Here is a 12,772-nt window from a genome sequence, read left to right as displayed (position 1 = left end):
GTTCAAGCGTATATGAATTAGCAAATGAGTTTAACACCAAACCATGCTTCCACAAATTAGCAAAATTTGGGCATTTTCTGCGATGTCTGTTCAGGAAAACTCAGTTTGAATTGTTACAGAACCACAAAGATCATCAACAATTGTAATGTTGTCAAATAAAATGCTAGAACAGCAAGAATAATGATAATGGAGTGCATAATTACCATATAAAGTTTTCTTCAATACTTCAAAGAAAATGAATGTTAAGAAACTGGAGCAAGTACGAAAAATAAAGCAGTCATACCTACCAAAGGCTTGTCTTTCTCCGTCTTCTCCATGGCTACCACAAGAAACCGATTCCCAACGCCCACCTACCAGTCTCCCATTACTGATGGTTGCACAACAGCTTCGAAATCACCACATATCTCAAGTCAGGATCTCTCTCCCCGTTATTTTTATTTATTTTTAACAGAAGGTCTCTCCTTTACATCCCACAACCAAGAAAAACAGCAGAAACCCGCAGAAAGAAACTGCTGCATCATAAATATTTTTATTCTAAGCAGTTGATACAGTCTACTTCACCATCGAAATGTTGCAAGTTGAGTCAGTACAAGTAAATCGAGCATCTCAGATAATAGCGAATCGAGTCGGTAGAAGTAAATCAAGCATCCCAGATAATTCATCTACTTTAAACTATAAATTTAAAACGGATTTTGACATTCGACAGCACAGTCACACCTACTCCACCATTCAAGCGCCGGATCAAGATTAGTATAAGCAAGGATCTCAGATATTTCAATATTACAACTATAAATTAAAAACAGATTCTGGAACTTGACAGCACAGCTGCACAGGGAATGTTACGCTACAATGGAAATCAAGTTTAACAGTGTAACATATGATAGTTTTCAAACCAACAACATACACAAGCTGAATATTTCCCTGCTTTCTAAACTAGATGAGATGTTATTTTAAACACCACCGACCACCACCGACTCTCTAGCTCTCCACTCTTTCTAAACCCAAGTCTAGAACAACCTTCACAGGCATTTAAAAGAAGGGAAATTTGCACCAGATGATTACTGCCTTACATATTCTTCTTGCCATCAGATGGTGACGAAGCTTGGTCTATTGAATCCAACTGGTTCCGCAGGCTTTGATTATCCTCAAGCAAGTGATCATACTGTAGAAGTGACCCTTCAGATTGTTTTCTGAGAGCCTCAGCCTTGGCTTCCGCAGCCTCTGCCTCCTTTACTTTAGCCTCATATTTAGATTCTAGCTTTTTGACCTTACTCCTCAAAGTCTCAACCTCTTCTCCCAGACCTTTGCCCTCTCCATTTTTTCCATCTTCAAAACTTCGGTTTTGTTTCTTAGCAACCTCCATTGCCTTCCTGAGCAAACGAAGTTCTCTAATGTAATGGTGTAACCTGTCTATCATCAATGAGAGGAATAGCAAGAAACCTGCATGGAAATAACAAATCATATCAAAATCAAGTTCTAACCTTTAACAATAATACCAGTCTGCACTTACTGAGAATCAGGCAACCCAGCACTAAGGTTCTGAGCTTTATTAAGAGACCGGATCGGTTAAATATTACACCATTCCAACAAGATATAAGATTGTGGAAATAGCTTGCTATTGCACAGAACTCACAAGTAAACTATCACACGATCCCAACAACATCTAAGATTGTAGAATAACTTGCCATTAAACTCACAAATGTACTCTTTTTGGCGACTTGCATATATTATCAAGAAACATATTCTCTCTTCCAACAAAACTAACCCTCTTCTAGACTGTAAAGAAGAGTGCAGTTACAACATTTACGCCACCTAATCAAAATAGAACCACCACAACTGACTTTGCACATAATTAGCTTGTAGTTGGCTTTGTCTAATTGCGGCCAAACTGAATTCCTACCGACACTGAAACACCTGATCCCAATGCCCAAAATACTGCAATGGATGATAAGGCCAGAGCTCTTTCCAGCCGATAGAATAAAACTCGTGTTCGATTAGATTACTGAAAGAGATAGTTGCTTCTCTGTTATCCAAACTCTCATCACAATAACAAAGTAAAATTCCATAAGACTCTCTCTCATTCAATTGCTTCCCAAAAAAATCCAAAATCCTCACTCCAAAAAAAAGAAAATCTTAGTTTAGTTAAACTTGCATAGAGTACAAAATAAAATTATCTTAGCACCCCATTTTACCAGAAATCAAATAGCCCTCTTTCTTTTCTTCCCTTTTTTTCCTTTCCAAGAAGTGAATAAGAAGGAAAAAAAAAAAAGCACGATACCAGCAAATCAAAGAAAAGGAAAGAAGAAAGGAAGAATACCCAAAAGAGAGGCCTGGAGCAAGAGCATGGCCATGAGAACCTCATCAGTTGGATTAAGAGCGCCGGCTTCTATCTTACGGTTCTGAATATTCCCAATAGTGTAAACATTAGACAAGAGAAGAACTAAGATTGTCCCAGCAACAGTCTTGACGACGACGGGTCCCCTCCCTCGCTTGACTCGATCTAAACCCATGATCACAAACTTTCTTAACGGATTTCTGAATATCAGAGTTAAAATCACTCCCATCTCGGAAAAAATAGCGATGTACAACGGCTGAATCATCTTCCTCCGTCTTGCTCTATTCCAGTCCACTGGGCTAGCAAAGAGTTTTAGCTGCGTCAGAGAGAGAGTGAACGAGAAATGGTTGTTTTGAGTTTGCCCTTTTTTCTATCGTTGGGGATCTTCAGCGATGTTGTACTACTTCCTGCCTGCCAACTGCTGCCTTTATTGACGAGTTTGGTTTTGTATTTCAAAAGTTATTTTAAGCCTGGTATATTTGCTCGAAAATAATTTTTTTAAAAAGGTGAATTTTAAATAAATAAATTATTTTTTAATATTTGGTAGTATAATGAAAAATAAATTGAAAAATATTTTTTAATATTTAATTATGTCATGAAAAATAAGCTGGAAAATAATTTATTATTTTTTTATTTTTTTAAGTTTATTAAAATAATAAGGAATAAATCTTACAAATTAAAAAGTTGAATGAGAATAAAATTGAAAATAAAATATATAATTTCATAAATTATTTCAAATAAAATAAATAATAATTAAAATAATAAAAATTAAATCTAAAAAATAATAAAATATGAAGAAATTAAAATAATAATAATTAACATTTCATAAATTATTTCAAATAAAATAAGTAACAATAATAAAAAAAAAAAAGAGGATCAAATTTGATAGATTAAAATATTCAATAAAAAAATAATAAGGAAAAAGCAAAGAATAATTATAAAAATAATGACTAAAGTTAATATAAAAATTAAATTTTAAGAGATAAAATTGAAAAATAAATATTCAAAACAAAATATATATATATATATATAGTAATCAAAAGTTTGAGGACCAAATTTGATATAATCAGCAAATAATATGATATTTTTAAAATTTTCACAACTTTCAGAAAGTGTTTTTCGCCCAATTTTTTCAGGAAAATATTTTCCTGAAAACCAAGCTAAATTTTTCTTTGACTAGAAAGTGTTTGCTGTTGACCAACTTTTCTAATGACAAATAAATACAAGAAAGTTTGGAAAATGATTTCCTGAAAATCACTTTCTAGAAAACAAACATAGCCTAAAAGAAAATTATATTTATATTTCTAGATTATTTGATGTAAATAAATTTTAAAAATAAAAAAAATATTATTTTAATATATTTTTAAATAAAAAATATATTTTAAAAAATGATATGTTTTTTTTAGAATTTAAAAAATTAAATTAGGTGAGGCCATGCTCCAAAATCCAAATTCATTAATTTGAATCTTATGAGCTTAATCCATTAATTAATCCTGTGATTCCGTCCATGGGATCCAAAATCGATATCATAATAAGTTTTTGGGCCAGATCCACCGTAGATTCTAATTATTTAAAGTGTGGTTAAAAAGCTAATAAATTGTAGTTTGACTAATATTAATATCCCTTCTTTTTTCAAGAAAAATGGTCAACAATCATGTTCGTAGTTTCCCCCCTTTTTATTTATTTTGTTTAGGCATTAAATTTATTGATTTCAGCGATATTAACCCAACTTATATGCTTAACACAGTTAAAAAAAAAAAAAAAAAAGCAACTGACTAATAACTAGTTTTTTAATGAGTTTATAAAGACTCTCTTGCTTGAAACCTTATTTATTTAATTTTATCAAAAAGTAAAATTATTTGAATTTTAATGTTAAATTTGGGTACCATGATGAAATTAGTGTTGGTAGCCTCGAAGGAATGGCATGATGTGATCTTTATTAACAAATACTATAAAGGGGGGGGGGTATTGTAGCTTTTTTTATTTGTTTTTTATTATTATTATTTTATGTTTTATCTTTCTTTTTGTTATTATTCTTTTTTTTTTCTAAAAAAAACTATTTTTGTCAATTTTTTTTAATATTAACTGGTTGAAAATTTAGTTATGTATTTTTTCTTTTTAAAACATTATAGATTACCACAATGTTTCCTACATGGTTTTTTTTATGATTTTTTTTTTTCTTTTTTCAAAATGGTCTGTGTCAATTTTAGTTTTTTCATATTGAGCTAGTTGAGAATTTTGCTTCGTATTTTTTTTTTTTAAAAAAAAAACACTTTGAATTGTTACAATGTTTTCTTATATGGTTTTTATTTTGCTATAGTGTTTCCCCACATTTTTTTTAATTATTTTTGTTAATTTTTTTTTTAATATTGAGCTAGTTGAGAATTTAGTTTTAATTTTCTCCACATGTGTGTTTTTTTTCATTTTTTTCCTTTTTTTTTTCCAAAATTGTCTTTTTTTTTTCATTTTCCCTTTTTTTATGTTTGTTTTTTTTAAAATTATTTTTGTTGATTTTATTTTTAAAATATGGAGTTGGTTGAGAATTTAGCTTTGTAATTTATTTCTTTAAAACATTGTAGATCGCTATAGTGTTTTCCCGTATGGTTTTTTTTTAATATTTTTTTTTCCAGAATTATCTTTGTCAATTTTATTTTTTTTTATATTGAGCTGATTGAGGATTTAGCTTTGTATTTAAAAAAAAAAAAAACACTATGGATTGCTACAGTGTTCCCCTACATAATTTTTTTTTTGTTATGAATTTTTTTAAAATTGTTTTTATCGATTTTATTATTTTTAATATTTAGCTGGTTAAGAATTACAATTGTAGATTTTCTTATAAAACACTATATATTGCTACAATGTTTCTCTGATTGGTTTTTTTTTTTCCTTTCATTTTTTTTTTGTTATGATTGTTTTCAAAATTTTCTTTGTTCATTTTATTTTTTAAAATATGAAGCTGGTTAAAAATTTAGTTTTGCAGTTTTTTCCTTCAAAATATTGTGGATTACAACAGTTTTTCTTTATATATTTTTATTTTTTCCACAAACTTACGACAACGCACAAGCATACCACAAGCTCGCGGCATCGCGCAGGGATGGCATCTAGTACAATCTATAGTGTGATTAAATGCATATTTAAACTAAAAAAAATGTTGGGTATTCATGCTCCATATGGAAAAAGGGAGCACCATATAAATCAAGGGAAAAAAAAAGGTGTGCTTATGTAAAGCTAAAAAGAAAGAAAAGAGATGTTGGATGTATTTTAGGGTTTGAGGCCTCAAAAATCCAAAATAAAAGAGAAAAAAAAGAGAATCATGTGGAAAAAAATAAAGATGGCAATTTGAACAATCTTTATTCAAGTTTTGATAAAGACACGAGTTTGCCAATGTTTCTAAACCCAGGCACGGGTTTGGTATGGCCCCAGATTCAAAGCTCTAGGATTTGGCATGGCTGTCAAATCCAGATCCGAGTTTGCTAAGATTATTAAATCCATCTTGGATCTAGCATGGCCCTAAACTTAAGTGTTTTAGAACTTGCATGATTGTCATACCTAAAGTTTTTATGTTTGGTATCGCTGCTAAATCCAAAACATTTAAATATAAAATATTCTCTATACTTTTTATATTTTTAAATATTTTTTTTAAAAATATTAACCCATTACCCGGTGACCAATATACTAGTATAATTCTAAAGAAAACTAAAAAGAAATAAAGAAGATCTAGTGCCCCTATCACAAAATTGATGACTCTCCTCTCTTCTTTTATTGATTCTATTTTTTAATATTCAAGTAAAAGCCAGAGCCGGTGGCTTCCGAAACGTTCGATTCGATGAGTCTATAACTGTCCTTAACAGTACCAAAGTGACCTCGTTTATTTGATGGCTGCTATTGAAAGACAAATTTTCATTTGGAAACCGGTGTTTCATTATATTTTTATTTTTAATTTTTTAAATATAATAATATTACAAATAAAATTAAAAATAAAAAACAATCTCTAATATATTTTTAAACAAGATATTTATAATTAAAATATTACTTTAAAATTTTTAATTTTTTTAATATTAAAAATAAATTTTAAAAAATAAAAATATATATATTATTTTAATGTTTTTTAAAAAATATATATTTTAAAATACAAATTTAAAACCTCTTTCCGTTTCTTCACGCCACTCCTTTAATTCATCTTCTTCTCCTCTCTCCCAGCAGCTTCTATATAGTATTTCTGCTCTAATTGCTTAATATGTGTCTTTGTCTCTAATCCTATCACAAGGTAACGCTTAAAAAACAAAATTAAAATCATTCATCATTCTGCTGATTACTTATTTTTAGCTGATTTCTTTATTTTTCATAGAGAAAGATAAAAGTGATTGGTTTGAGGCATCGTTGACTCGTTGTTGAAATGATCTGGGGAATTATTCGGCGCAAACTCGCTTCGGTATTTATTAATTACTGCACTATTTTTTTTTAATTCTTTAATTTTATTTTAAACTAATCTCCTCAGTGTAAACAGTCTCAGTCAGTCTCGCGAATTAAGCATCCGGCGATAAGGCCGAGAGGTTACGGCCAAAATGAGGTACCTCTGCCTGCCTTTCTTTGAATACTCAATCCTCATTTTCCAATTACAAGTGAATTTGGGACATTGTTGGGTAAGAAATGTGGAGATTTAGTAATTTACACACGCAAGTAATGAAGTCGAAGAATCTATCTGTGCAGCTTCTGAGCAATGGTAAGGGGTGTAGGCATGCCGTCGGCAGCTTTAGTTATTGCACTACCTTAGGTAATATTGTTATTATTATTATTATTAACTTGCTTCTGTTCTTTGCTTGATTTTTACAACTTTTTATAACTTCATCTAAGCCACTTTATTTCCTTATATTTTTTCTTTTAGGGAGCCAATGTTGTCGTGCATATTCGAATAAGCCGAGGAGGTTAGTGAGCTGACTGACTCTTTTATATCTGTGCTATTCCTGTTGGTATATTGGTTATATTTGGTTTCAGTTCCGAATTAATACAGGGAAATTACTGCAATACTTCGACCAGAATATTTTATTCCATTGAGGAGTAGATCATTTTCTTCAGATACTGGTAATTTATAAGTTCATTTTTGTTTATTTATATTTAGAGTTTATGCTTCTGAATGGTGTTAATTCCCCCTTTGTAGGAGATCTAGTTGATGCAGTTGTCCCCTTCATGGGTGAATCTATTACTGATGGCACCTTGGCGAAATTCTTGAAAAGTATGCTTTTTTAACTTTTCATCCAACTGTTTGCATTTCAACAAATACTCAAAATGAATATGGCAATTGGCATATTATGAGCAGATCCTGGTGACAGGGTTGAAGTTGATGAGGCCATTGCTCAGATTGAAACTGACAAGGTAATCCTTGAAAGATAGTAAGTGACTCTGAAGAATGGATATTGGTTGTTTCTGAAACTGGGTATGATTAACATGATTGAATTGTTTAATTACCACCAGGTCACAATTGATGTGGCTAGTCCTGAAGCCGGCACCATTCAAAAGGTAATATTTATGAACTATAGCAACATCAAACTTGTGAAGTCTGATAATTTTTGTCTCATCTGTTCACAGTTATCAATGGATACGTGCTGCTGTTCTGATCCCCCCCCCCCTTATTTCATATTTAATTGCTAGTAGCTTGTAGCCAAGGAAGGTGAAACTGTGGAACCGGGTACCAAAATTGCTGTTATTTCAAAATCAGGTGAAGGTGTACCACAAGCTGCCCCGCCCTCACAAGAAAAGACTACTTCTCAGCCCCCACCCCCAGCAGAAAAAGAGAGTATAGGAAAAGGAACGACCAAGACTGAAACTTCCTCAGTCAAAGGAAAGGAAAAAACACTGTTTCCACCACAACCAGCAGCCAGAGCTCCTTCATCACCTCCTAAACCTTCAGAACCGCAACTTCCACCAAAGGAAAGCGAAAGAAGAGTGAGTTTTATGATGGTCTATTTATTTTTGTGTGAAAATGCACGATCATGTCTATTTTACTTCCTGCCTTAGTGGTAATGAATTTCTCTATCAAGTTTTTTCATACTTTCTCACTCCAGGTTCCCATGACAAGGTTGAGGAAACGGGTTTCAACACGGTTGAAAGATTCGCAAAATACATTTGCAATGCTGACCACATTCAACGAGGTTGATATGTGAGTTGAAATTCATCTTTTCTTTTTCCATCATCAATGGTTGAAAGCTGAAACATATCTGTTTAAATGGATTTCATTTCTGAACTAAATACCCCAAATTTTTTTCATGTTTTGATGATTTTCATTCTGCAATTGGTGTCTTTTCCATGTTTGATATATTATTTGTACTGGAGAAAAAGGAAAGAAAGAGCCAATGGGATTATTATGCCTTTTGAACTGCAACTTAATTTTATCTTCTTTTTTTTTTTGTCATTCTTTGGATGGCTAGCAAAGTGCAATTCCATCTCAGTTTATTTTAACATGGTTTTCTGTATAATGCAGGACTAATTTGATGAAGCTTCGTTCAGATTATAAGGATGCATTTGTTGAAAAGCATGGAGTGAAGTTAGGATTTATGTCAGGATTTGTCAAGGTACATAAAATGCCAATTGTATAAAATACCAAAATTCATGTATATTATGATGGATTGATGATGTTAGACTGTTACTGTGTGATGTGTGTTTCTGACCATTACTTTTACAGGCTGCTGTTAGTGCACTTCAGTATCAGCCAGTTGTCAATGCTGTAATTGATGGAGATGATATCATATACAGAGACTACATTGATATAAGCATTGCCGTTGGCACTCCAAAGGTACATCAATATTTGTTTGATCTATATTCAATTATTGACTTTTTTTTATTTTATGTGGCCTTTTGATGGGGAAATAATCTGCTAAACCACGAGCTCAATAGCATTTTATAAGTTGCTGAAAAAAAATTAAAATGGTAAGAATCAACCTCTTCTATCAATGGTGTTCCAGAGGTGACACCCTGTTTGCTTGGGTTTGGATTTCCAACATGGAGGTCCAGGTTCAAATCTAACCCTCATTTGTGTAGCTCAAAATCTAACATACCTTCTAATGTACCAATAAAAAGCCCTATGATGGTTTCGATTTCTGAATTATGGTGGTTTTTGTTATTTCATTTTATATACTCGTTATCACTGTCAGAATCTAATGTCAATTTGGTGAATTCATCCTGGAAGAATTTTATAGATAATTGGATATGCAGATGATAGAAATGCTTTATAGATAGCAATCTTAATATCATTTCAGCGATGGTAGGCAATAGGTAAGACTGTTGAAAATTTAAGACACTTTCAGATTTAGCAATTTGTCAACTTCGGAAAACTGAAAGAGGTCCCTTGCTGTGAGACAACAAAATAGTTTGATTGTTTTCTTAAATCTGTTGGAATTACATGCTACTTTAGTTCTTGCTCTGCCTTTTCCATTGAGTTAAATGTTGTGTTTTCTACTGCCTGGATTGAATGCATATATATCACCGCTTCAATTTATTTGGTGATATCATTTGACAAGTGCACTTATTTAGTATATAGCTTGACTGGCTTGGATTGTGACTTCATAGCTTTAAATAAAATTGTTAGAGAAGAAAAGTTCAAAATGAATTGATTAAAACATTAAAAAGAAGTGATTCAGGGTATTGAAATGCCATGTTCACACTGTTCTGGTTGAGTTTTTTTTCTATTTTTTTTTTTCAATGAGACTTGATAAGTTGTGTAGGTAAGTCCATTGCACTAGGCTTGCTCTTCTACCCATTAACAGCTTGCATCCATAATAAAGTTTTGCATCATTTAGTGAGATGAAATGGTCTCTTCAAATAATACAAATTAAGCATTATTATCTTGATTGATCACCTGCTTTGGGACAGCAGAAAATGAAAGAAACACCTAACCATATCTCCCCTCCTCCCAAATGAAGGGCCTTGTTGTTCCAGTTATCCGCAATTCTGATCAAATGAACTTTGCTGAGATAGAGAAGAACATCAACACTCTAGCTAAGAAAGCAACTGCTGGTACCATATCGATTGACGAGATGGCTGGAGGTACTTTCACAATATCTAATGGCGGGGTTTATGGAAGCCTTTTGAGCATGCCAATTATCAACCCTCCTCAGGTATTGCTCCATACAAAGTACAAACAACACCTTTTGGTTTTATTCCTTGATGGGGAAAAAAAATCCTCTTTAACTTGATTTCCCTCCTCCTTGCAGTCTGCTATTTTGGGCATGCACTCTATAGTCACCCGGCCAATGGTTGTTGGGGGCAACGTAGTCCCAAGGCCAATGATGTACATTGCATTGACATATGATCATCGACTGATAGATGGAAGGGAGGCTGTTTATTTCTTACGCCGCATCAAAGATGTTGTGGAGGACCCTCGTAGGCTTCTTCTTGATGTATGAGAAGCCGCATCTGGTATAGTTTTACTTTTACCTATACGAATAAGTTTCTAAGATGGAACTTTATAGGGAGTCTACGGATCTGTCACTTCTGCAACTTCTTGGTTTGTTTTTTGGTTTTTTTGTGGCGTTACGCAAGTTCTTCAATTGCTGGATCCATACTTGTGTCCCAGCAAGAGGCCTTACTGCATTTACTTTTATTGGTGTGCGTGGTGGATAAAAGCTACGGTGCTGGGAACTTTCTTCAGTGTCTTGTGAAGCCTTTGAATTTTATAATTTATTGAAGAGATTGTTCTATAAATTTCCCGCGAGCAGACACACTGAGGAGGAAAACACCCAATAGGGCATCTTATAATCTTTCCAGACCAGGTAGAATTTAGCCAAGAGCAGCTCAGTCTGCAGTATGCTTATCTAAAATTTTCACAATTCAAACCTCGTATACTGGAACAGTCAGCACTTGCTATAGATACGGCTCCGTTTACTTTTGCTGTTGGAAAGTGTTTTTGTAAAACTTTGATTTTTTTTCTTCAAATTAATTTTTTTTTCTTCTGTTTATCTTCCTGTAAAAGCAATTGTTTTGGAAACATTTATCATTCTATACCTGATATTTGTACTTTTTTTTATTATTATTATTGAAAATAGACATTTTGTACCCTTTAACTTCCGATATCATGAATTATAACTCACATTCTGAAACAGAAGCTGTTGAGGAGCTGGTATCCCATTAAAAGGGTTTCATACATCTGTCTTTTAAATCACGGCTGAACGTTCTGAAACATAAGCTGTTGCTTGAACGGAGATTTTTTTGTGGAAGCTCTAGCATAAATTCCTCGTACTCGGTGATTCTTGTGGGTGATCTATGGATCGTGATTTTTTATTTTTTGGCGGTTTGGTGAGATCTAGGTGAGCTAGCGGCTTGGAGAGGTTTCATCATCTTATGAACTCAGGCCTGGAGTTTATGAAACAGGAGACCAGGGAAGCAATCGTGCTTCGTTTCGCTTGCGAACGCTGCTACAGATAAATTTGTCAAATCGTTCAAAAACTGATCTAATTGTTCAACAAAAAAGAGAGAACAAGAAGTTCATCATCACCAGATCGTGTGATTGTATAAAGGTTCTTCATGAGGACATTATACCTCTGTTGAATGCGGAGACAATAAACACACTTCAAGTTACAAATCAAGCCGGAAAGAAGGGGAGAATTCAATGCTACTAGTTTGATAATTTTGGTTTCAACTGTGTGGTTTGATTGTCAAGATTCACACTCAAAATGGTTGCGAGTTATATTATGAGATGGATTGCCTATAGAAGGAGCATCTAAAAGTCATTTTGATGGGTGATGGTGTTGAAGAAGAAGAAATTGCACATGTTAGACCAATGCATATGTTGAATAGCTAAGTCGAGGATGGAGTTGAAAAACCTAGCCTTATTGAAGAGAATTTGGTATGCCTTGAACCCTTAGGAGCATAGTTTTAAGACTCAGTCCAGTTTAAGGCCCGGGTTTCAAGTTTTGACCCGGTCGCCGGGTTGGTAGGGTTAAATTTTTTTTCAAAAATATCAAAACGACGTTGTTTTAGTAAAAAAAAATAAAAATCAACAGGTTTATGGCCGAATCTTGCCGGTCAACCTGCCGAGTTATATTAGGTTTTTTCTTTCTTTGTTTTTTTTTCAACCTGGCCAGGTTCCAGTTCAGATTGGACCGAGTTTTAAATTGACCCGCCGAGTCAGATCGGGTTTTAAAATTATGCTTAGAAGAACGTAGAATTGGATACTTTAATCACCATGACATGTCAAATATGAAAAGACTAGGGTATAGAGAAACAAAGATGAAAGACCATAATAGTCTTGTCGGGTTCAGAAATCATACAAGTAACAACCCAAGAAATTCAGATCACTTACAATGGGGTTAGAAAGGAAAGCTTCATGACCAAGCACAAGATGAAAGAACTGTCAAGGAAACTTGCAACATAGCTAGCAAGCTAATGGTAGGGAGAGTCAGGTTCTATATCTTCGAGGATCTAACATAGACGTGATTTCTCTAA

General features: G+C 33.1%; 2 protein-coding genes across 2 annotated transcripts; one reads left to right on the top strand and one right to left on the bottom strand.

The window, feature by feature from the left end:
- Positions 1 to 747: 747 nt before the first annotated feature.
- LOC118040006 (uncharacterized) lies at positions 748 to 2,753 on the bottom strand. Its single transcript, XM_035046904.2, has 2 exons — positions 2,318 to 2,753; positions 748 to 1,440 (listed from the first exon to the last, which is right to left on the bottom strand). The coding sequence occupies exons 1-2, from the start codon at positions 2,598 to 2,600 to the stop codon at positions 1,067 to 1,069; spliced, it is 657 nt and encodes a 218-aa protein (XP_034902795.1). The 5' UTR covers positions 2,601 to 2,753; the 3' UTR covers positions 748 to 1,066.
- A 3,694-nt stretch (positions 2,754 to 6,447) lies between these two features.
- Positions 6,448 to 11,391, top strand: LOC118040099 (dihydrolipoyllysine-residue succinyltransferase component of 2-oxoglutarate dehydrogenase complex 1, mitochondrial). The gene is made up of 15 exons (XM_035046998.2): positions 6,448 to 6,602; positions 6,684 to 6,767; positions 6,843 to 6,905; positions 7,046 to 7,109; positions 7,221 to 7,260; positions 7,347 to 7,417; positions 7,494 to 7,568; positions 7,653 to 7,708; positions 7,808 to 7,852; positions 7,988 to 8,278; positions 8,398 to 8,492; positions 8,814 to 8,904; positions 9,015 to 9,125; positions 10,252 to 10,446; positions 10,543 to 11,391. Exons 2-15 carry the CDS (start codon positions 6,732 to 6,734, stop codon positions 10,732 to 10,734), a joined length of 1,425 nt encoding a protein of 474 aa, XP_034902889.1. The 5' UTR covers positions 6,448 to 6,602; positions 6,684 to 6,731; the 3' UTR covers positions 10,735 to 11,391.
- Positions 11,392 to 12,772: the final 1,381 nt, after the last annotated feature.

Source organism: Populus alba, chromosome 14, assembly GCF_005239225.2.
Source record: "Populus alba chromosome 14, ASM523922v2, whole genome shotgun sequence".
Classification (NCBI taxonomy): Eukaryota; Viridiplantae; Streptophyta; class Magnoliopsida; order Malpighiales; family Salicaceae; genus Populus; species Populus alba.
The sequence above is the reverse complement of the archived record's forward strand: the minus strand, read 5'-3'. Positions and strand labels throughout refer to the sequence as shown.